The sequence below is a fragment of the Vanellus vanellus genome (genome assembly GCF_965231255.1).
Source record: "Vanellus vanellus genome assembly, chromosome: 1".
Lineage (NCBI taxonomy): Eukaryota > Metazoa > Chordata > Aves > Charadriiformes > Charadriidae > Vanellus > Vanellus vanellus.
Window position 1 is genome coordinate 51,608,620 of NC_138905.1, and position 25,919 is coordinate 51,634,538.

Below are 25,919 nucleotides of genomic sequence, written 5' to 3' on the forward strand. Positions count from 1 at the left end.
CAGGATCATTTCAGAATCTCTTCTTCAGTGTGCACTCCACATAATGCTTATTACTTGGAAAAGCACAGAGGTGAAATTTGTCTCCAATGTCCGTAAGATTAATTTGAACAGGTTTGTAATTGAGGTTTTTACCGCATAGGAGCCAGGAAGCTGTTAGAATGAGGTATAATCAAAGGGAAGCTATAGTCTGTATTGACGAGATACTGATTCTCTTCACATCCAGGATATTTATCATTAAGAACAGTATAATTCACTGGAAAAAGTATACGCAAGCACCTACTGCTGGTAGTTTTTCACTTGTTTCCCTCCTACACCACAACAGACCCAGGCCTCGCTTATAGACAGACAACAATCTGAAAATCCACATTCACACCCGGGGCGCCCAGCACATCCTTTATCCCAAGCAAATGCAACCTCTCTCTGTCACTGTTGTGTAACTTTGGGCTCACACACACATAGCTTCCAGCAAGCATAAAAATAACAGAGCCAAACACTCTTCAAAGATGCACGGTCAACAACACTAAAAAAGAAACAGCAAATCAGAGCAGCTTTAGTTGATAATGTGAGGGTAATTCCAGTAATTTCAAGGTCAAGACAAAAGCATGTCACAAACTCTGCCCAATTTGATGATATATAGGGGTTTTCCCCTATGGACTGGCATGTATTTCACAGGGGTTGCTTTTAATCTACCACTTAATCAGTACCTCAAAAAGACAAGTCTATCCTCCTTTGTGGAAAATCCATTGTGGAAAATACACTTGTGGAAAATATATTGTATTTAAAGAGTATAATCTTTCACAAGTTCCAATGATTTCTTACAGTTTTTTAAAATGACTGAATTAAAAGTGAAATGCTTTTTCAAGCCAAGCAGCAATAAATCCACATTGCCTATTGCAATCCCATAAATGTCTTAATGTATCTGTCACAGCCAGTCACCAGGGCACCTCAGCAGCACAGACCTGCTCATATTATACTGGAGCAGAATCATACCCTAAACTGTGAAATGCACCTTTTTTTCCAATGTGCAACAGAACCATAAGAAACATTTACATTTGTTGAAAAAAATACTCCTTTCAAGTCTGTTGTTATAAATAACTACTGCTCAGACAATTGAGCTACTTCCTTTGGCCCCTTTGACAAGGTTAACCTTGGTTTACTCCTCAGCTAGAGATACTGCTATCGTTGTGCAGACATCCTCATGTTGGTATTTACAAGGTCACATAAAAAGAAGCAGTCTGCCCTTGCTCAGCTTTGCTAAACAAAAGAGAAAACCTGTCTTTCTTCATTGGTATCAGCGCTGTCACAAATGTCAGAACGCGTAAAACTCCAACTCAAACACAGTAAAAACAACAATCCACAAAACCAGGTCTTTGCCAAAGGCATCTCGGCGAAGGCAGACCAGAACTGCTCTGGTTTAGTGGCCACGTATCCTTTTGCTGCTACATGGACAATTTGGTTTTCTGGTAAAGACAAGCACCATTCCAGTAATTGCTGCCATTTCCATAATTTCAGGTTCACTGAGATCCATTTTCTTGTTTCAATTACACTGTTATTTTAGCTAGAAGACCAGGATGACTTCTCCCAATTTATATCAGTTACCAACAATAATAACAAAATTTATTGTCATGCTTCATATCCTGTTAATGCACTGACAGAACATACCAGTAACTTCGGAAGAAGAAAAAAATACTGAAAAGTAAAGCCTAAAATTAACTGAAATGAAACAATTTTAATTCTTGTTCCTCTCAAGGAAAGGCAGTGAGAGGATAATATTTCAATTTACTTAAAGTTGCTGATGATATAGCTAAGCTGAAAAGAAAGAACAAAGCTCAAGTTTTATTCACTCTGATTAAGTTTACTGTCTTGACGACAGCAGAATCCCTTCCCAGCTGCAGCCTTAAGCCCAAACTGCTCAAATACCAGCCACATTTACTATAGCCTTTGCGCTTCTATCCATTGCTTCACAATGGGCAGTCTTACTTACAAGTCAGGGTGAACTGTATTAGAGACTACCAATTCATTTGGTATCTGTGAAACTTATTACATGTGACCAGGTTTCCTTTCTGCTGGCCCATTTAAAAATAAACTTAAATTTTCAAAATCAGATTTTGAATGTGAACAAAAGTAAATTAGAACAAAGCCTACTTTATTTCCAGACACCCATCTGTTGTTCCTTCTATTCTGTAACTACTCTAGCCAGGGGTAACTTTTCGTTACATAAGTGCAAAATAAGCTATAAAAAGCTTAAGTGGCCTGTTTGAAATCACATGGGTTTTAAATCATTATTCATTTGTAAGACTTACCTTGCTGAAAGAATGAAGGATCTCTCTACACTTTCAATGTTCAGTTCATTCTGATATGCTTCCTGGGTTGGCTTTTTAACCTTCAGTCAAGAGAGAAAATTTTACATTGAAACTGAAATGGTATTTTTATAGTTGCTTTAGTTTTACTTACTGAAAAATATTACATTTTTATTGCAGAAGGGGTACCTTGGAAAGAAAAATCTCAAAAGTAGGAGATTGTACACCAGTCCAGAGGGCCCAGCTACACCAAGATTATGTGCAGCCCACCATTTTTATTTCACAAACACTTGAGACACACAGGGGAATGAAGCTGAAGAGCTGTCAGACACCTCCTGCTGCGCTTCAACACGCCCAGGCCCGTTGCTCTCCAAGAGCCGCTTGCAATTGGGCAAAAAAAGGCACTGTGTTGCTGCAGTACAAGATGTAGCCCCACCGGTTTACCCCAGAGTGGGCATCTGCCCCATAGCCCCAAGGGCAGGATCACCCTCCTGATCCTTCTGAGCTACCAAGTTTCAAACACAAGGAGCTTTGAAACTTAAGAGTGGTTTTGAGCCACCACGAGACATCTGCTGGCAGAAGAGATTTTGCAGCTCTGCCTGTGAAAGCTTGGACCTGGGCGCCAGATCTGCACTGCAGCTGGACTTGGTGCTTTCCTCTGACAGGACCAGAGACAAGCTACTTGATTCCTGAGGCAACGGTTTGTTGTTCCCACTAACTGTCATGTCAGACACCACGTCAATATATGGCGTGCACGTCCCTTATCGCTACCCAGAGGGGCTCAGGGCTTAACTTGGATGCTTTTCACAAAGGGTCAGAAAAACAAAAGCCGTATTCTCCCTCACAGTTAGCAGATCTCTATAAACCACGGAGATTTGATCCACCAGAACCTTATCAGGCAGAGATGCCTAATCTCTGGGTGTGGGCAATAAAAAGCAGCTACAAGGCAGAAGTAGTGAGGCAGGCTAAACAAAATACAATAGAAAAAAATAAGTAGGCAGACTATTTCAGAGTAGGCCAACACTGGATGAAATGCAGGTGAGATGATCCTGTGGCAACAGAGACTTTTAGGGAAACCTAGGAAGCAAACTGACATATTATGCAAGAAAAGTCAAGCCTGTAGGATACCTCTGTAACATAAGCATCTTTAATATCTATTTCCAATGATAAACATAGTGGCACTCTGAAAATTTGAAAGCCTGCATCTAAATAGATTTGGAGAAAGACTCCTTTTAACAAGTGACTCACCTTCATTCCAGCCAACGACAGCATGTTGTTGAGTTTATACATCCCTGACTGAACTGGAGTAGTGTACAACAAGGCATCATTGAACTGTAATATAGAAGCAATGCTTTTCAATGACTAATGACTGTTTAGAGGCGGATAATTTCAGATGCATTTTAGTGGAAGTACAGAACTCATACAGCACTGAGATCAACTGTCCAGAAAGGCATCTTCTGCTTCCTATTATTCCACTTAAGACCCAAGAAACATTTTCATGTATGAATTTAGATAACAATAGGTGTCTATTTATATCCTCCTTGTGTAAATATACATTTGGCACATGAGTAAACAGTGCACGGATGTCAAAGAACAGGCTGTCAAAAAGGACAAAAACATTTCTCGTGTACACAGCTATATTGTATAACAAACCACTTTAAAAGGATATTAGAATTAACCATTCAAACAAAGCAAAATATTCCAGAAACTCGGAGACAGCAGAATTAAGATTAGCAATTTATGATTATAAGGACAAACTTGTCAATGTGTACATGCGAATTTTACCAGTTTATACATGCATCTACTGTTTATTTCCTGTTCTACCAGAATTGGCATCATTCAGTGCACTTACTGAATAGCTGTTTTTTTTCTTTTCTGTGTTGTTCAACACATGGATCCAAATTTCATTTACCGCACATAAACACAGACCAGAAAACTAAAGTCTCGTAAGTTTTTGCTATGTGGTTCTTTGCAAAATAACCAAATGGTTCGTGAGCCTTACTATATCTTCACAACATGATCAATGGAAAAATCACTGCTTAAGTGTCTAAAGGTGTAAATGCTAACCTGTACCTTTTATATCTAAAAAGAAAAAAAGCCAAACCACTGTCCCAAAAAAGCAAAATGAAGAAAATCTGAGCTAGAGACACTAAAATTAGCAACATCTAATTTGGGAAGTCCAGCTTGAGATAGCACCATTTTTTTCACATTATTACCTTAACTGATATCATTTGCTGTTATCTTAGTGCTTTATGTGCTACAAAGTCAACTCCAGAGCATACAACAGGCACTTGCAAGCTTAGAATACATACAGAGGGAAATATTTATTCATACTACAGTAACTAAAAGACAGATTTCAGCCAGGACTATAGACAAATAATGCCACAAATTACACTGGGCAACAGTTGCTTTACTGTCTAAATAGAAGATATAAACAAAACGTTCAAGTGGAAACAGAAACTTCAGAGATGCACAGAAGTTTCAAAACAAAACAGTAGCAGAGACAGGAAGAGAACCCAGCACTTAATTTCCAGCCAAGTGCTCTGCTCAGGATGCGGGAGGGCTTGTGCAGGGCAAGGAGTGGAGGAGGGAGGGCGCGAAGGGTGCAAGAGCAGCCGTGAAGTTCTAGGTTTTAAGATCTGGTGCAGCTAAGTGGGATGAAGTTAACTGTTTTAATTTTTTTTCACTACTACAGATAACGTCTTCTCAGAAAAGCACTCAAATTTTAAATGAGCATTGTTCAAAACAGGATGTTTTAGTGCAAAATAGTTTTCTATTAAAATTAGTGCATATGCAACAGATGATCTCTCTAAACTAGAGCTGAGCAAGTAGAACAGCAACAACTGGTCATTTTTTCCACTACCTGAAGTTATTAGTTACACTTATGCTTGCGGTGGAATGTTTCAACCACTTAAAAATTACATGAGTGTTCGGCACACAGCAAGTTACACAGCGTCTTACCAGAAAAAACATTCGTGGCTGCATGACCTTCCGGGACAGCTTCATCAGTGTTCCCTCTTTCAGAAAGACCTAGCAAATTAAAACAAGCAATACAATACCTAGCTTTTCAGGGCACAAGCCATACAAAGGAGCTGATTTTTTCATCATCGTTATTATTATTACTACTACACTTGAAGCGCTGCAGAAGTTTGGGCATTCAAGGTTCCCTTTCTGAGAAAGGCTGCTCATCCTTAGTTTTCTCTAAAAGTGAGTGTGAATGGCTACATTACAATTTTCCATGCTGCACTTGAAACCATGACAAATACAAGGTTAGGCTTGAGGGAGAAAAAAAATAAATCTGCCTGCAAGATCTGGCAAAGAATCATATTCTAAAAATTTTAAGTTTTCATCAGATAAATGTCTGATAAAACCCCACACATACGGAGAGGCAGTATTCATTTGACTGTTAGAACCAAATAATTAAGCGATGGACCATTTTTCTTCTCAGTATATGCCATCATCAGTCGCCCGCATATCGTCTATGCTTGCACTTTTACTGCAATCTGCTGAATGCCATCTGGAGGACCTACCCTTCCCGGTTGTACAATCTCATGGTGTCCATTTAAACTGTACTGAATCTGCATGAGTTTCTGAAAGTTATCCTACAGGGAGAAAAAGCAAGAGGTAAGTAATTGCCCCTGCATCCATAACCTTTTTTTTTTAAAAAACAAACAAACAAACAAACAAAAGACAGAAAAAGCTTTACTCAACCAACTTCGTAAGTCAAAATACTCACTCCTTGCTTCATGATGTCATTGGCATGGTTTGCAACTTCTATGACAACAGCTAGAGCATCTGAAGGATGAAGAAATTATGCTTTGGTTATACAGACTAGTTAGCATTGGTATTATGTAAAGCACAGGTACATTATTGCCCTTCCACGTCATGCCAAGATTCACAGACCTGATTATACACTCACTGCATTCAGGAGCGCTTCCCATAGATCCCAGAGTCTTTGGATCACGATTTAATAGGTGTGCCCTAGCAAGTCATTGCTCCAACCAACAGTGCCAATCATTTCTTACAGCTAATCAAAACAGTCCACAAGCAAAATTAAATTGTAGTTTCTCACACAAAGAATTGCTTTGATTTCAATGTCTCTACTTACACCAGAAAAGTTAAAAACATTTTGACTGAGACAATGTAGAGATTAAGTTTTTTCTATTTTACACAACTGCCTCCAGTGCCAGTCACGGAAGACTACCTAGAAAAATTACCCAAATCTTTGCAATTTCTTTCTTCTGCCTTTAGTTTTGCTGCATCTCAAGATAACCGTATAAAGTTAAAATTTCTAAATTTCAAACTTTTAATACCAGGATAAAAAAAATCTCTGAAAGAGAAGAGTTACCAAAGACGAGGGATTTTATTAAATACTGATATTCTAATAACTAGCAACTCGACTGCAATATATACTAAGATGTAACTGGAAAAAAGGGATTGCATAAAAGGATTATGTAAATTACTGAGCAGTGAGTGAATGAGACAGAACCCATGCAAGGATCTTATCCAAAAACCTGTAATTTACTTAAGTAGGAAAAAAAAGAGACTAATTTAATTGAAAGCTAGAACAACTGCTCTGATAAAATATAGTTTCTAAAGCATTTAGCACCTTCTGAGCAACTGAAGTGCAGCCAGGCACTTCAAATAAAGGAACTACATTTGCTTAAAAGTCCACAGAGAAGCCTACCAAACCAGGCAAAACCAAAGCCTTGGGGTTTTTTTCCAGATAATCATTATAGTACTGTAGAATGTATATATTTCCCTTATAGTTGAACTCATATTCAGAAAGAAAGCATGTTAAAAGATAGAGCTTTCTGAACTGAAAGATTCAGAAGGTCATGAAGCCATATAAGAAACTAAACTGAGGTGTGAACAAAAAGCTCCTCCTAAATCAATCTAAAGAGAATTTTTTGTTCAAGATTTTCATGAAGCACAGGAGTCAAACAGTTAAAAGGCATAGCGCATATCAAGCATTTGATCAGAATTTAAGTTTAGATATAGATGTCATGATGTCAACCGAGCCTGCTGAAAAATAGCTGGTGGTCTCCTACTAGGAAACGTTGGAGCTGCTCCAGCCAAAACACTCCCCAGCTCCCAACTGCTTGAAAGAAAATGAAGGGAAATTTAGCTCAAGTCACAAAGTTAGGAATGAGTACCTGATTTTTTTTGTTTTACTTTCCTTCATCTACCAGTTATTATATCTATTAAAAACTAAAAATTTTACTCATAGACTTCAAAAAAGATTGAAGAATGTTAGACAAAATTTGCTAGTTATTGAAGATAAAGTTCTAGGATCTCAGGGCTTCTTATACAGCCAAGACTAAACAAATCTAAACAATAGCGTAAAATAATCTATAGGGTCAAAGTCCATAACACACACACAAAGCCTCCACACACACACACACCCGCCTTGGCGATGAAATTAAACAACTAAGCAAAGTCAGAACTAAGTTAAGCTTAAATATCACAAGAAAGATTGTGGCAAGTAAAGATTAGATTTTCTTTTCTTACCCAGTTTCAAAGATAGATTATCAAACATGTCAAATGAATAAAATTAACACTGTTACTGTTACAACTAAACTTCTGCTTTTATCTTTGATGTATGAAGGGAGAGAAAAATACTGTAGAAAGTACAACTACAAAAAACAGAAACTGGAGAAATCACAAGAAATGTAAAGTAAAAATATATTTAAGTTACTTTTCAAGGGGTCAATTATTTAATGTGCACTGCAAGCATTACTTTGTTCACAATCATAAGAAGTGCAAGACAAACATTTCTATCTCTTAAAGAGTCATCACTTAAAATATGTTTGGCTTATATTTTCAATATAGTCAAACAAATATGTCTAAACGTCTTAAGAAAGATATTTACTCAAATTGTATGGTACTGTATCAGCAGACAAAGCTAGAAGAAAGCAGACTTCTCTCGGTGCATTGAAGGCAGTCATTTATTGCAGACCAATCAACTACATCTGCACAACCCTCCTAAAGATAACAGGCTTGCACAAATGTCACTAAAGAGACTGAAATAAGTGACAGGGGCTCATACCAATGAAATGGAAACATGAACAGGGAGCATTTTTAGTACTGCTGAGGCCCACACATGGAAGAAGGAAACAGTCTGAATGTGCATTGCGTTGCTATGCTTGAGTTAAACCAGCTTAATCCCAAACTACTGTGAAAGATGTAGTCCTGTCCTCTTCCATCACCAACCATTCCTTCTCATTTCCTCTTATCTCCTTTCCCCCCCGCAAGCAGGCAAAGTTGTGGAAGTCACTTGTGTTTGTGCAACATGTGACAAGCCAAACTGGAGAACTCCTCAGGTTAAATACAGAGCAGCTCCTTGATCTTGTTCACTCCCACCACACCAACACTTGTCCAGGCACAAAGAGAGAGGAGGAGGCCAGAAAGGCTCATAGCTGGGGGAGAGCAGCTGGTAGACCAGACTGCCTATCATGAAAGGTCTAGAGATGCAAGGACTGTCTCTTTCAATAGCAGTGCCCAAAATATCTGCTTAAGCTGCCCGTGGAACTTCATTCTTATCTCTTGGTTTCAAATCACGTGTGAGCCGACACCACTGTAACCTCAACATTTTTGAAATACAAGTTTGCAATCTTTCAGTATCTCTTCTGAGAAACTTAGAACTAAATAGAAAACATTTCTATTACTGACTTAGAATTTTGCATGTATTTAAAACTTAGTAACGTTATCACATGTATGTAAGACGTTATTTCTTTAATCTAAAGAGACATTTACCTTGAGTATCCCTATAGTCTGCAGATTCTTCTAGAAGATTCTTTAAATAATCTGTATAAAGAAAAAAATAACATAGAGAGAGCTTTGTTAAAAAAATAAACAGCACCAGAAAGTAGTAAAAATAACTTTTTTCCTGGAAATCTGCTTTTCAGTCAGATCTATGCCACAAAGATCTACTATTTCATCTTTTAAAGCTGTGAAAGGAATAACATAAGGAAAACTAGCATTTCCACAATGAAAGTATATCATACTACCTTGCTCAGAGAAGAGCAGGTTATTGAAGCAGTGGCCTTCTCCAAAGACAAATGGTATGTTGCATGTATTATTCCAGAACAAAACAAGCAAGTGAAAAATAACTGCATACTTGCAATCATTTACATTTAAGCTGATGCAAAAAAAATGTGAAGGTTATAGATATTTGCCTGATCACCTAACTTGTGTAAAGGAGCTAAGAAAAAAGTGGTCCACTACAGAAGGTTGGATTATGATTAATATCTTTCAACAATAAAAGTATTATACCCCCTCAATATTCAAATAGGCACTTTTGGTTTTCAATTATAAATTTAGTTCCTCAACCACGAGATGGCACCCTCAATCCATTAAAGTCTTGGTAGTTTTAAAATCTATTTTACTTAGCTAAAATTAACTCCAAATGTATGACTATACAAGAAAACACCCCCCTCGAGTTTCCATTCCCTGGTCTAGCATCTAGTTCACCAAAAAGTACAATATCCTGTCAAAGATTAATATATATCCTCAGTAAAAAGTCAACCATCTACTCTCCACAACCCACAGTTTTGAACTGCTTAAAATTGAAAGAAACCAAATCACAAACTTTCAAAGAAATATAGATGCTAGATGGATAATATCAACAAATACTTATTTATAACTACCTTTTAAATGAGGTATTAAGATCCTGGCAGATCTCCTGAAAACTAATTATACGTGATCTAGCAAGTGTTCAATTTTAGCTTTGCAGTTGTACAAGTTTCATGTAGGAGTGAAATAATTCAACTCCCATATGCTTGCCCTACCCAAATTCATCCTTTTACTCAAGGAGAATCAGGAGCCAATTGTTCCTGCCTTCATAAGATGTCTTGCTTCATACATGCCCCTCAGAGACCACTCAGTGTATTGTAATCTTTTCCTTATGCAAAAATAAAAGGGAATTATGAAACATGTTTCTGCAGCAGAAATGCTACAAAGAGTGAGAAATCTTGTCACAGTTAATGAAAGCTTTGAGAAAAACAAAACTGCAGGAAGAGAAGTATTTGGCATTGAAATTTTATTTTTTGGCAAAGATCTAAGGGAGGGTCCCCAGAGAGAAGCATGAAGAGCAGGTTGGGGTGAAGGAAGAGGAACTGGCTGGGGTCTCCTGCAGGGAAGCAGGGAGGGAGCGCTGGTAGGTCTGGCTGGGCCACAGGAACACCCACAGCTTTTTGCTCTCCTCAAATTTTTGTCTGATGGTTATCAGGCATTGGTCAACGTATGATCTTTTAAGACAAGTCTGACATGGCACCAAAACCTCTCCACCTACACTCCATAAATATTGCATCCTTCACGTCCCTCAAGATCTTGTGCTATAGCAGTTACCAGGCAGTGTAATGTTTAGGTGGATACATATTCCATTAAAAACAAAGTTCATCTTGCTTTACCTTGGGTTATGCTGTTAAGAAGCTGGGGGGGGGGGGGGGACGGGGGACGGGGGGGACTTTACCTTGGGTTATGCTGTTAAGAAGCTGGGGGGGGGGGAGTCAACAGGAGGTATTTTGAAAGGAATTGAGAAGAGTTCACATTGTTTTAAACTTGCTTTAACCTGGAGGAACCTGTCACACATACAACACCATCTGCCCTCTCCTGCCCTGCCTGCCAACGGGTACTCTCTCAAGTAGGAGCTGTGCCATACTGCCCAGGCAGAGCAGTCGTGGGACTCCACCACAAAGCAAACAAGCTACAGGTTTACATCTGCAGCTTGATCTTCATCATCGCCACCACAACAGACTCCAGTGAGAACGTCCAAGTATAAAGAACGAATCCTTACAGCTTGTACAGAAATATCAGCCTCTTAAAGCTGCCAACCACACACACACCTCTACGGGCTAGGAACAAGAGGTGAGGGGGGTGTAATGTACTCGTCTGCAAAAGTACTGCTGGCACTCTAAGAAACTGTCCCTAGTACATAATATAATAATATCCAAAGTAATTGCACTGGAAACGTAAATCCAGAGATCCAACATGGGAAAAAAAAAATTGTTTCTTGGTATATTCATGCTTTATGACACGTTCCCCAAAACAACAACATTTTGCATCACTCAAACATTTTTGATGGGTATATTCTAGTATTTTAATATATGATTAATATATGCATCAATGGATAGAGGAAGGAAACAGAGAATTTAAACACAACTGCATTCATTGAAAATTCTGTATTTAAAAAGGAAGGCAGCTTTTCCATGACAAGACTGAAGCAGCCAATAAAACCTGTGACTGTAAAATCCTGAAAGTGATTAACACTTACATAATTTTCATCTTAATAGTCTCTATGTAGGTAAGTGGACCTCAGTTCATAGCTATAACTCAGCTTCAGAGAAGCATCAGGACAGATATTTTTAGTCTCCTCTCTGAATACACACTGGAAATTCTGTGCTTGCAACAACTTTCTGGGGGTACTGGCTTAAGCTATGCAGACAAGAGGATTTCACAGACATGAATAACATTACAGTAAAAATTTAGCAAAAATATTCCTAGATAAAATAAATACAGAAGTCAAATATTAAGGTGGAATGGTATCTGCTGTCTTTGCCAAAATTTTTCCCTTTTGAAATATACTTTAGTTGTTCAGACTAGGAAGACCTTAAACATACCTTCCAAAAGGCAGACTGAAATTCATAACTCTGCTGGATACCCCCAAACCCAACAAAAATCAACAGAAAAGCAGGCAAGTACTGTGACAAACAAAATTTCCTTATGCCCTTCTTCTACCTGACAGCAGCCTGCAACTCTCTCTTTCTTCTTGCTGGGGGGCAGCGACTATCACTTCTTCCCCTGCTAAAAATTCTCTTCTGCTTCATTAACTGCTTTTTGTCTCAGGTTGTCTAATTTAATTAAGCTAAACTCAAAGCAATTGTCCCCCAACAAGTAATTGGCCTCAAGCCTGACAGCTCTGCTTCTGACCTGCAAAGGAGCAGCGTGCTTGAAGGCTTATTTGTCATCCCCCTCAGCCTCCCCTCACTATATCCAAGCTAAGGATAATAAAAAGACTCTCTCTGTGCAAACCTTATGTTGAGAAAAAGAGGAGAGAGGCTTATCCTTTGACAACAAAGAGCCTGTTCATACTTTACAGTCTCAAGTCATCTACTCAAATCAGAGGTTTTGGGGAGGAGAGAACTACCTCTCCTTTGCTTCTTTCTATTAGAAATGACGAGGCCTCTAATTAACCTCCCCAAAACCCCATCTAATATTTGCTGTATAAGCTTGAGGCCAGCACATGGAGAAGTGGGAGTTCTGTTGCTGGACTGGAGAAGCTGTATAATTAAACGGAAACACAGCTGAGCTGCGCCTCTCCTTGGCTGATTTACGAGTCCACCTGCTCCCGCTTTTGTTAGCGGGAAAGTAACTCCACTTCAAAGCACAGCCACAATCTTGTGATGTGACCGTGCAGCAGCAGGCTACCAGTACAAAGCTGTCCCACTGACACAGAACATCTAAATAGGAAGAAATCCCTGCTGACTCAGGCCTGGCAGCTTCGTTTCCTGGATTATGTTCGCTCCCTTGCTCTTAACCGCTGCCCCCTCCTCCCTTGCCCACAGATCTCCCCAGTCCTCGGCCTGGGCCACTGCTGCATCACTCCATCTCACCCACTGCAACCATAGATACAAATATTTTGTGTGTCTTCCAAAGGTTTTGCAGCACCAGTTTCTATAGAGATATCGCTCAATATCGCACGGAGCTGCTGGAAGGCCACAGAGTGGACAGGTCATCCACAAAGATACAGAAGAGGGAGAATCTCAAGGAAAACAGAAAAGCATGATAGATTGGACAGACTGAAAATGAAACCGATCCCAAATAACACCCCTCCCCAGCCCCAACATACTTAAATTCTCAGTCTGACCTCTTTTATTGCTTGCATAGAACAAGAGAAAATTACTTTTCGAAATCATCAGCCAGCATTGCAATCCCACCCCTGTCAATAGCATTCGCATTTGCAGGTGTATTTAAAGCTGGGCAGCCACAGTAAGGTCCACAGACTAGGGAAACCCATAACAACCCCCATCGCCACAGAATGAGTTATTTCAGGTCTAAAACAGCCTGTCCCAGCCACAATGACAGTTAATGGTCACAGGGAATTCCCCTTTAACATCCGAGTTTTGTTTCAGTGCTATTCACCCCTGACATCTCTCACTTTGCTATATATGTTGACAAAGGCATTTACTCCATCATGATCCTCTGTTTAATGTCTTTAATTAAAACCTTTGAACTTATCCAAAGCTCTGCTGATTTTGGAACATATAACAAGCCTATAGCTTGCCCTAAGTCGGTATTCTTTCAAAATAAGGCAACTCCCCAAATGCTGTTTTATGGTTTGATTTCATCAATTAAGAGTCACTAAGATTTTCCCCTACAAAGTATTCCATTTAATAAGGGCTTTTCACCCTTTTTTCAACACCTGTGACTTTAATGAGATGATTAAAATGAAAACAGTCAATGTTAATAACTTGGTAACTGCTGTATAACACTTAAGCCTGTATCTCCCACAGCATCACTAGTCTAAGTACTTGCTGGGGAAATGCCAACAAGCTGCTACAGAGCCAAAAAAAAAAAAAGGTCACAGAGCATTTTATTTTGCAGTTACTAGACAAACAGAAGCTATTTTTAAATTGCTCATCAAGAAGCAATGGCTTTCAAAAACAATGCCTTAAGTATTTCCAAATCCTTACAGGAGCCATCCCCCTCTTACAACAAACACAGCTCAAAATACTTCACAAAGGCAGCCTCTATCATCGCTCTCCTTTTACAGAAAAGGAAGCACAGCATCATGGAGATGACTCGCTTAAGGTCACCCAAACATGCCAGTGCCAGAGCAGGGTATAGAGCCCAGATTTCCTTGCCCCAAGACGGCTCTACAGCCTACAATGCCTCTGTAACAAGTCTTATACACTTACTGGTACCCTACATTAAAAACATATGTTTTGCCTTTAAAAGAAAATGGATTTTACAGACAAAACACCTGGGGGGTGGGGGAGAAATGGAGAAGCTACTTGCAGAAGTTTTCAGTTGCAGAGACATCTTTCACTTCCTTCTCCTAGCTCCAATTTTCCATACTATCTTTTTCCTTTGTTTTAAAAAAAATAAAACAAAAAAAAACCCAAAACAAACAAACAAACAAACAAACAAAAACAAACCCACACCAAAAAACCCTAAAACCCACAGCACAACAACAGGAGCATTCCAACCTTCTAAGCAAATTACGGGCTTCTATTACCACAGAAACAAACAAAACCCACCACAGGTTTCATGTTTTCCCAGTACTGCTGAATATACCATCAGAGAACACACCACAGCATTCGGAACATCAGCACCTCGGTTGTGTATCTTATTGCAATCAATATGAACAAAGAAAGCCTCTAAACCCAAGCCACGTTTTTTTTAAAAAAGCTTCACATATCTGAAGCCAGATAAAGACGCTTCACAGATGGATACAACCACCCGAAAAACAGTTTCCTGGGACATGTGAAGACTGGCTTCTTAAGCCTGCAAAAGAGCTCGACTGTACCTGTCAACAGCAGCCTGTATTGGGGAATCCTCTGAACTGGCTTGAGCAGATAGTGCTTGAGGGCCAGACTAGCACAGCGGGGGCTCATCTGAAAGAAACACCCAAAATAAGTAACGATTCTGTGGTAGTCAAAGGTTCCAGAAAACAAATAAAATAAAATAAAATCATACCTACAAACAACTACCAATTACATCGGATAAGCTTTATCTTTAAAAGGTGTGACTACCATAGTATTAAACACTGCGCCAAAGAGCAAGTGTTCTTCCCTGTGTAGAATACTGAATGCAAAATTAATCATGAGTTAAAAGGCATCAGTAAGCAGCCATACTCTCTGTAGATTCAAAACGGGTACTTATGAGGAAGAGAGGTGAAGCTTCCCAGAAATAGAGGAAACACCAGTAACAAGGGCAACTCGCTCCTTTGTAATCCCTGTCAGTGTCCATCAGGCAGAAAGGCAGAGAAGATGGCAGCATTCACTGAAGTATTTTTAATTAATGAAGAGTAAAAGGACCCGTGCTTCAAAAACGTTAGTTATATTGAGTTTGCATTCAAAATAACGTGCATCTGAAACACCAAGTCCTTAAAAAGGCCTCATCTTCTTCTTGTCTTTGCTGACTACCTCAAGCTCTTACTTTGCCCACCCTAAGTAGCCTTTCTGCCCACTCGCAAGCAAACAGAGCAGGGATCACCCAAGGGGAAGCCCACATAATAGAAGGTAAATTCACAGTTTGTGTGGATCATGTGCTTAGGGAGCTTGCACCTCTTCTCTGATTTCTTTTAAGGGAGTTATGTAAAAATCTGGCAATGCTCTTAGGGACATGAATCAGCTTTCATCTGATTGCTGCTGCACGCGTTGGGTTTGAAACTTCTAGAAATATGCAGATAAGAAAATTCACTTTTTTTATGTTTCCAACTGAAATGAAACAACCTTCCCATGAGTAAGCTACCACCCTATGATGTGGTAAAAAAATCAACCTGGTTAAAATAGGACAGTTAATCAGTACATAGTACGATAAGGAGACAAAACTAAAAAAAAGCAGCTAGAGACTTTGTTAATGTGTCTCTGATATAATTTGTAGCAAGTGCTGCATTTTCTGAAAATCAAGGTCCTTTATCACATCTCACAGTGGTAGCCAAAAATCACTAGTTACTTCACAAAATCTGAATTTACTTCTTTCCACTTCCACCCTACTAAGTCTTAAGCCAAGACTGCAAGAAAAAAAAAGGAAAAAAGAAAACCCAAACAAATTGGAGGATAGTCTCTAATGCCTTATGGAGGATCACAACTGCTGAAAAGCCACAAAACAAGAAGACTACAGTACCTCGAAGTCTTTGACTACTGAAGCAAAACCTGCATTCTTCTTACACTGTTCATCTAATAGTGCAACATTTTTATCAAATTCTTTGATGTAAGTTGAATACATCTTTAAGTAGGGACCCTTTTTAACAAATATATCAGCAATTCTTTGATGTTCGAGCCTAGAAACAAAAAACAGAGCAATTAGAAAGAGCTAAAAAAGAGCCTACATCTTAACCCTAAAGGAAAGCATCCATCTTTTTCACAGTAAGATGTGCTAGTTCATGTTCTGAACAAAAAGGTTACAGTTCAGCAGATAGGCATCCATCTCAGTAGCTACTCTGAAAAACCTTACCACACACCAGTTTAGTGTTAGATGAAAACCGCTTAATACACAGTCTGTTTAAAATGGTCTTGAACAGTTTGAACACTTTAGTACAAGCTGGATTTCTGAGGACACTGCTCTTCAAACTTCAAGATGCAGTCTCCATCCCTTAACAGCAAACATGGGATTACAGTCTTTACCCAACTCAGTGCCTTTGTCAGTAGGCTTCATATAGCTGATTTAGATCCACCCACCAGTGTAACTGAGAATGGACTTCAATGGGGTTGTGGCTGTCAATCAGCTCTGCGTCTGGTAGATCTCAACTACCTTTAAAATGCAAACCAGTCTTCAGGACAGCTTCCTTTTCCTCTAATGAAACCAGTTTTATTTTATCATGCCCATGCAGGGACCAGAACTTTCAATTAAAAATGCAATTTTAAATAAAAAAGTGGGATTGCTAAAAACATGTATTGACATGCCTTCTGGACCTTTGTGGGTACATCTATATGGCAAAAAGTACATCTAAAACGGAAAATTATCTCCTGTATTTTCAAAGTCAATTCTGTCATTTAAGAAGGCACGTGAAACACAAACAAGAGTTGAACCATGGTCACATGGAGTCACATAAGCCCCACAGATAAATTTCAACAACATCAAAGGAGTGGTATCCCTTTATTGATAGTCACCAGTGAGATAATCGCTCTTCCAGTTCCCTCAGGAGGTCCCGGTTGAGTTCATACAGCTGAGGTAGGTAGTACAGGATCTGATTCAGGATTCTGTCCTCAATCACTGGCTTTCCAAGCTGCCTAGAGGCATGTGCCACAGCGTCCCGGAAATCCTGCCGGAGTACAAAGAGGACAGAAACCCCCCTTCCCATGAGCGAACAGCCTTCAAAACACCAACACAGACAACGGTGTTCTCTCTGCAGACGTTCCAGGCGCTGTTCCCTATTACCGAAGGCAAGGCGGGTACCATCTGGGTTATGTTTTTCTGCAGCTTCAACTTACTCCCCTGGGACTGCCTTAATCCCTTTGGTTTGATGCTGGAGCTTTACTTTCTTGCTCCTGTATGCATACTATAGGAGTTGCTGATTTTTTTTTATAACATGCCCTTAAAGAAACGTGCTGGTACTTCATACAAGGAAACTATCAGGGGAGAAACAGCTTCTAACTGCAAACGTACTGGTAGCCTCGAGTATCTTGTTGCTAAAATTTGGGTAAAAAAGTAAAATTTGTTATATCAGCTAATACAGTCATGGTATCTTACTTTAAAACCATACCAATTTTCATAAGTCATCTAAAAATGCCCTTTCAGAAGCCTTTTGGATTAAAATGGAGTGTTACAAAGTTACTATATGTAGCAGCTCTCCTATATACAGGAAAATTAACATTAACAAAAATATATTGTAACAACACACAGGGACCATGGGATTCCAAATGTTAACAATAATGTTCAAAAAAAACAACACTGGTACCTTCAAAACATTTACAGGCAGGAGGAAAACCCCACCTACACTTGAAGGATCTTCTTGTAGCATTTTTATGCTATGACCAGCTCCCAATAGTACAGAGGTGAGGCTTACTGGTCCTCATTAAACTATTCAGAATTAAAATCTTGGCCCCACAAAAGTCAGTATGGCCAAGATTGTATCCCTAATGAAAATCAGGATCCATTAGGTGAGGTATTTCCGTTAATAACATGCAAACACAATATTCAGAAAAGGTTAGCAATTTAGCATTTCACTTGAAAAACAAACACTGCCTAAACTGACAAAAAAGAAAATTCAAATTAGATGGTGTGCTGTATTATCGTCTCTCACTTGAATTTGGGCAAGAGTAGAAAAAAGACAATCCATAATAACTCTTTTTAAGTTTGTGGTCTGCGTGCGCAATCTATAGGTGGCTTGAAAACAGTGACTAAACAATGTGTTCCTAAGTACAGTGACGAGTTATATTTTAAACATGCATGGGGTCTGCACCCACCTTTGAAAATCTGTCGTGTTCTCAGGTGGAGAGGGGGGGAAGAAAAGAAAAATTAAGCCCCCTTTTTCCCCCCTTTTCAGGTCTACTACCACAGGTCTTACTAGCTATCTCATCGGTCCAGCATCTGGCACTATTTAGGGTCTCTCAAACCTAAGTCTCAACTTTCCCCTGCCCTCTCTCCTCATTACATCACCTCTGGGCAGCGTGAGCTCCAGACACACTTTCTTGCTTTGTGACCCTCTGGGTCACCAAGGCTGTGACTGGGCAGAGTTATGACAAGAAACTGAAAGGAGATACAGGGCGATGACTGTGATGGGGGAAGGCTGAGAACTAAATGCAAGGGAGTTAAAAAACAGATGGCGTTATTCATATGGAAATGTTCTGTTTTACATCCTCTCTGCAGACTAGTGACACATAGGTTAACTACCAGCTGCATCTTATGGGTTTTCCTGACCCTAGGGCATTGCTTAACACTGAAATGATACATGAAATTACAATGGCAAAAGCTCAAATGAGGCATTCTGGAGAGCTTCATGCAAAATGCATCATCATATTATGATAGTATTCTACCCCCACCCCCCCCCAGTCACATGCACACACAATATACTGCATGTAATTTGCCATGGGATAAAACAAGAATTTTATCCGAATGTTACATTGTGCTACTCGCAGGATGAAAAGAAAAGCAGTTTTGTCTGTAGCATAATCAACAACCCAGGCTTTTCCCTGACCAAACAATAAAAGGAGAGCAGGGAGCCAGGTTTAAGAACCGTAGATAAGACAGGAATGTCATTCGTAGTTAAGAGCATTTATTTAACTTCTAGATACAGCATTCTAAGAGCCTGCAGGATGTTTTCCAAATACAGGTTTGGTTTTTCACGAGCTTGATCCAAAGTCCATCAGTTTCATCAGGCTTTGGATCACGCCGTGAAAGACTATCATTAAAACTGCCAACCAAAACTTTGTTTCATCACCCCCTCCGTCCCCCTCCACAACTGAGTAAACTGAGGAAGCCCTGCAGAGAGGAAACGCAGGGAAGAAAGATAACGTGAAGCTTTCAAATGATGCAAACCAGCCTGCCAAACAACAAAAGAGCTAAACTTCAACACTTTTTTTCTTTTTTTGAATTATCAAGTCTTCACTACAGAAGCAGTACAATGCATTTGTCACTGTAATCATATTAAGATTTATTTTTAACCTGGCAGTGGGTGTGAAGTAACTGTCATGCCAAGTTCATCTTGAGATAAACTTAAGAGTTGAAGGCAGACAGCACATGCCTGAGGAGTAGGGGTAGGAAAAGTCAAACAAATGTAACAAGGCTAGAGTTAACAGTGTTTACACTTGAAGGTACCGGCCTTCTGAGAAAGTCATTTCTTACCCAAAAGGACAAAACATGGAAAAGGGCTGGTCTAATTACCAAATGTGAAATATGTTAACTTAAAAAGTAAACCCTGAAATTTCACTCCAAAGCAGGGAAGGTATCCAGACAAGGACAACTTTTTATACAAGGAGGTGAATGACTTAGAAATTAGAAATTGCAGTAATAGTCATTTAATGCACCAATTCCTTCTAAAATTAAATCCATTCACTGCTAAATAAAAACAGAATCGCTGTTGCAAATAACATACATTCCTCCAATATCTATATATAGCTGCAAAAAGTGATTCATATTAGACATATATTTAGCATATAGTACTATGCAATGCTGCTGAAGAGCAGTGCTTTCATCACTCTTTTCAAAGACAATCACCTGAGTCGTCCTAGAGATTATTCTGTTTGAAGCAATACAGCAATCCGTTACTGTTAATTTTAGAGAGTGAGATTTACTAATTACAAGCAAGCCTTTCAAACATTACAATCTTGCTCATTAAACCAAACTTGCCATGCTTTGGAATTAATGTGCTTATGTCACTGAAAAACACCATTTGCAACTCTAGATTAAAGTTTCACATGCTGCGCACAGAAAACAAAAGATTACGCTCGTTATACTGAATCATCCCAGCTTCTTACCAGGATAATTTTTCATTTCAGAAGCGGGGAGGCTATTGTACACTTTCTGAAGTGCTGGTTTGCAGTTTCTAGTTCTACATTATATTCTGGCCCAATAACAATCCTCCGATACCACTTTTTACTGCTTAGGCAAAGGCAATTGTTCTCACACAGCTACTTTAAGAGGATGGCACTCATCACCGTCCCTGGAAAGCACATTCTTTCCAAACCAGAAACAGTCTTAGTTTATTCTAGACTAAGACAGCAGCCCCACTGGGTACTTGTCCACGTGAAAATCTAGTTTAGACAGTTTGAAAAGGCTTCTGAGAACATCTTATTGCTGAATTACTGCCTGATAATACATTCCCAACTTGAAAATGTTTAGGGAATTTTATTTATTCTTAGTGTACACTGCCCTTAGAGCTGTGCAACTTTTAAACAATATTTGAGGAGGATACCACCGTCACTGCTTTTGTTTCCTCCTGCCACTCCTTCAATGCAGCTTCCTTAAATAAGCAAAGGGCTGCGATATCTGAAATAATTCTGACCCTGTTGTGAATCATCTGCAACCAGCCCACACACTTCCCCTCTGCGAAGGCCCTGACTCACAATCCCTCTCAGTTCTTTCCACCAGAGGATTCCCAGCGCGCTGCGAAGCGACCTGCCTGCATCAGTCTAAGGAGCAAAGGAACAAGGTTTAGCTGTAAAACCACAATAGGTACTGACCGGACTAAACCCTCGCTCAGCTGCTGACTAGGTCAAGTGCACCTTCAGGAATCTACTATCTGAAAGAAGATAATTTCAACTGGATGAAATTAAAGCTTCTTGTAAATTTAACTGGAAGAGAAAGAACTACATGATCTAAACGTGGTCACATATTTTACTTCTAAGGCTTCAACCAATATTCATCTTGGATGTGTTCTCCTAGAACATACCATCAGCAAAGCAAAAATAAGCCATAATCCCTTCCGCTGAGGTACAACTCCCAGCTAAATACACCTGCAGATAGCTCAAATATCAGTTTAATTTAAGGAAAAAAAAATATGTTTGCACTTGGACGCTTTTCAAGGAACACACAGACACACATCCTACAGGGGGGGAGGAGGGAAGGGGAGGAAGTTTCACGCTCTGAGGAACAGCCAGGCGGCTATATGTGACAAACTGTAAACATGACTGCTAGGAATACAGCTACAGAAGATTTCACAAATATATTATTTAAAGCATAAATAGGCAGTCTTAACTGGAGTTAGACTATTAGCCATAAACTGTTCAGTTAAACTGTAGCAACGATAGTTAATGAAGACAATGAGTAAGTGTGGATTGTGACATTTTTCAAACATATGAGATTGCTTCTGGAAAGCTGCCAACTAGTTCCACACCTTTTTTCTCAGGTAGTAAAATAATTTATAAGTATTTAACGATATAAGATAGCCATTTTTTTTACAGTAATCAATGATTTTACTGTGGCATATTCCCAGAATGTTATTTCAAGGAATAGGCTGGGTAGTAGAACAATGTTTCCTTCCAAACCAAAACTATTTCATTAGCCTTCTTAATAAGATGACTACAGCTGCAATTCATTGTCAAATGCCTCAATCAGCAATTCTAAAGCACTTCACAGACTAAAAATGTATCAACATATTCATCTCAGACTGGTCAAATATTGAAGCTTTACAGTTGGAGAAAGAGGAGTTGGAGGTTGAGAGAATATTTCGCAGCCAAACAGTAAGCCAGCTGTCAACCAGCACCAGAGGTCAGGACTTCCTTTGCTCCAAAACCCATAGCTATTTTATTTCTCAATATGCACATTACACCCTTTTCCCAAATCTACTATGAATTATTTTTCATAATATTTGGCTACAATGTAGAAAAAGTCTAGGTATTTATAGATATATGAAACTCTACAGAGAGAGAGTTTATATATATATATATGTGTGTATATATATAATTTTGCAATTGTCTTCTAAAAATTAAAACATTTTAAACTAGAATTTCTCACTCTCACGTCTATGGAAAGACACACAATAGAAGAAAGAAGATGTTTGATCTCTTATCCGCCTTCTCCAGTAAGAGGCTGATCTTGTGGCTGTAGAAAAGTTAGAGGTGTCTCCTGACAACCTCCTACTTGATCTCAGATTCCTAATAAGGACAGAACAGGGGTCTCAGTCAGAAGTGCAGGTCTAAAGGCTCATGCAAAAGCCCACAGGCCTAAACTTTTTTCTTTGCTCAGACAGCACAAAGTTATATGCTGAGCTTTGTGGTGGAAGGAGCCATCCCAAAAACCATGTTCCTCTGCTGGACAAGAAGCCTCACTGCCCATACTGTAGCAGCAGGGGGGAAACGAAACCAAAAAATGATGGGAGAACAAAGAGAGTGGTGGGTTTTGGCAAAAGCATAACATTCACAACAAAACTGGACAAAAGCAATGACAGCAAACAAGCCAGGCAGCTCACCCTTACAGCACCAGGGTGTTGCTGAGGAGATCCTCTCACATGTGCAAAGCAAACCATTTCCAAAGAATCCCACAACAAAGAAGTACAACTGGCCCCAATCCTGCCTTACTCCTTTTCCAGGAACACCAGGTGTTTTTTGGGCACAGAGCACCTCAGCCAGCAGTGACAAGCTTATTTCTGTTACTTATGTTTTACATCCAGTTCACCCTGTTCCTTTTTTTTTCCTGCAAGTGCCCTTAGGGAAGAAACAGCACTTCCTATACCCTCTGGAGGCCATGCATTGACCATCTCACAAAGATGCATACGGATGAGCTGGTTTGATTTAAGCCTCTTTGTTCTCAGGAGTTCCTAACAGCATTTTACTGGAATTTTGTCCTCTAAAAGAACATTACAATAGCTACAGAAATATCGAGAATTCAAGATTATATCTAATGTTTGATTCCTCCCTCAAGCAACTCCATTCACTGAGTAGGTTTGAGAGAGCTCAGTGTGCAATGCCAGTTATCTCTGGTATGACCAGCTTATTTCATATCACAGAAGTGTTCCCAAGTATTTATCATTTTCTAGAGAACTTTTGTAGTCTGTCTTCAACAGAAGCAGCCAGGTGTACTTATAAAGTGCGACAGTGTCCAAACAGGCCGGCACCCTGGTGTTTTGGAAGAGTTGCTCCACCTAACTTGACTTTGTCAATACAAAAGAAAAAAAGGCTAAAAAAAAAAATAAAAAATTAGTGGTACTTGGAACCAGTTTGCAATCACACTCCCACCTTCTCAACTGCTTTAGACTCCACTTCAAATGCTCTAAGCAGTAGCAACTTAAAACCCTTTTTCTTACATCAACAGTCCAGTTCCCTGGCTGTACGAAGACATGAGCTGCATTAACTGGCATTGGTAGGACAGACTGAGGAGAATACTATTAATTTCAGATCACCACTAATGTCACTGGTGGTGACTAGTCACTGGATTTTGAGTATTTACTCTTTGGAAAACCACTGGCTCAGAAGGTGTAAAGGCACCTCCCCTGACCAACCAAGTCTTTACTATGGGTAAAACAGCCCAGCCTGGAGAGAATCTCAGTTTTCATTCCAGAAACCTGTCAGAGGTTGCTTGACTAGCAGTTAGTAATCCTGACATTGAAGGTAGTAAGCCAAAGTGGTTTAGTGCACGTGAAATCAAAAGCATAGTTTTATCAATGTTTAAATATTATCCATAAGAAATATATGATTAAATAAACCGATTTAATAATGCCTGTGACAAACATATGCAAATTCTCAGGCATACCACTCTGTGGAAATAAAAAAAAAAAAGTGTTTCTGCAACCTTTTTCAGGTAAGGCAATTTTATTTCATGGAGAATGCACACACACACAGAGCCTCAAAACTGGTGCCCACTCTGACAAGAACACTCACCACGGTTCACGCTGCAGGCCAACAGACAGGCTGAGGAGAAATTATTTCCTTGACTCCTGGCCTAGCATCCTCTCCATTAGACCAGGCTGAATACATGTTGATTGTTATTGCTAGCCAACAAAAACATCTCTAATGGTTTTTATTTGGCAGCTATAAACTAGCATACTTACATGAATAAAGTTGTGAGTTATCCATTAAAACAAAAGCAAAACACATCCTACAGCATGTACATGTACACTGTTCGGACAATCATAAGTTTATCCCAGAAACTTCCTGAACTCCCTACCATTTTTCCTCTCCCACATTCTTCCTCTGCTTGCCTGCATCCTCCTCACCAACAGCCTTTTCTTCCAATACTGCACAAGTTACCGGAAGAACTGGTATACTAAAAAGCGAAGACACCTTTAAGATATAAGTCATATGCCTGAAAAATATGATAAATAAAAATCATACAGCTTAAAACTTGTCTATACTCATTAGGACAACTCTCTTCCTTTTAACCAGTATTTAAGCTTGAGTTCTGTATTAGAAACTATGTTGAATATAAATTATATATTGGCCGCAACTGCCAACCCAGCTTTTAAAAACCAAGCTTGAACAGAATAAGAAAATCAATTACTAAAATGGAAGCTGATTCCTGTATCGCCAAGTGGTTTGTTTCCTGAAAGATCTCTATACTACAGGACTGTATACATCCATCTATAAGAGCCTTTGTTCCCAGTTTCACAGAACATGATTCTCAAGAGACCGAGATAGACCAGCGCGTCTGTTTGCAATATAACCACTTCTACCGCCCAAGGAAAAAAATCCCTGCGCTTGCACTTCATAGGGTTACAAAATGGTACAAATACATATCAGTTAAAAGTTGACAGAAAACACATAAAATGGAGCTAGAGAAAGCTAAATTCTCCATTAGTTTACTATTATCACCTTCTACACATCATGTTTAACAGATGACTGGTCTGCATAAGCGTGGATTAAATACTTAACCCTTGCTGTGGACAACATTGCACATACTGCAATCACAGCTGTTACCAGAAAGCAAGCATCTGTCAAAGAATTGCAGCCCCAAAAATATGCTGCCATGGTGATAGATGCACCATCAGAGCTAATTAGTTAGATTACCTAAAGAATGTGTATTTTTATGTTTCATTTCTAGAGGTAAATTGTTCCTGCCTCCCCCCACTACTTTAAAAGTTATTCCAACCAAAGATTTTATTTTGTTTGCTATGGTACAAGATGGCTTATTAATATGATGCTGATTAACATAAATGGATATATATTCCATTTTCAATATTCAAGCAATAACCCCACTCAGCTGGAAGATGGTATACATTAATTAAGGAGATGCAGAAGGAACCACCAAAATATTCACCCATTATATAAAACCTGAAAAGTTAAACTCCTGCTTAATTAGATTTATTTTTATATTTTGAATATGTCGACAGAGCAGAAAAAAGTCACATTCACTACAATAAAGCCTAAACATAGAACTTCAACAGATTAAACAAATAGAAGAGTAAGCTGCTTTTTTTTATTTTTGATACTTACAATGTGTAAGAGCTTTAGCACATCCACAAACCTATAAGAAAAGCAAGAAAAAGCAAATAGTTACATTTTAATTACCCAATTAAAA

General features: G+C 39.1%; 1 protein-coding gene across 1 annotated transcript in view; it reads right to left on the reverse strand.

Annotated features, from left to right (window-relative positions):
- Positions 1-25,919, reverse strand: part of FGD6 (FYVE, RhoGEF and PH domain containing 6) — a gene marked incomplete at its 5' end in the record, with an annotated part of 74,463 nt that overhangs the window by 15,801 nt on the left and 32,743 nt on the right. The window contains 10 exons of the mRNA XM_082492500.1: positions 2,304-2,383; positions 3,549-3,632; positions 5,262-5,330; positions 5,831-5,902; positions 6,037-6,095; positions 9,057-9,107; positions 14,830-14,917; positions 16,152-16,308; positions 17,138-17,289; positions 25,835-25,865. Coding sequence (XP_082348626.1) covers positions 2,304-2,383; positions 3,549-3,632; positions 5,262-5,330; positions 5,831-5,902; positions 6,037-6,095; positions 9,057-9,107; positions 14,830-14,917; positions 16,152-16,308; positions 17,138-17,289; positions 25,835-25,865 — 843 coding nt within the window. The remainder of the gene's footprint in view (positions 1-2,303; positions 2,384-3,548; positions 3,633-5,261; positions 5,331-5,830; positions 5,903-6,036; positions 6,096-9,056; positions 9,108-14,829; positions 14,918-16,151; positions 16,309-17,137; positions 17,290-25,834; positions 25,866-25,919) is intronic.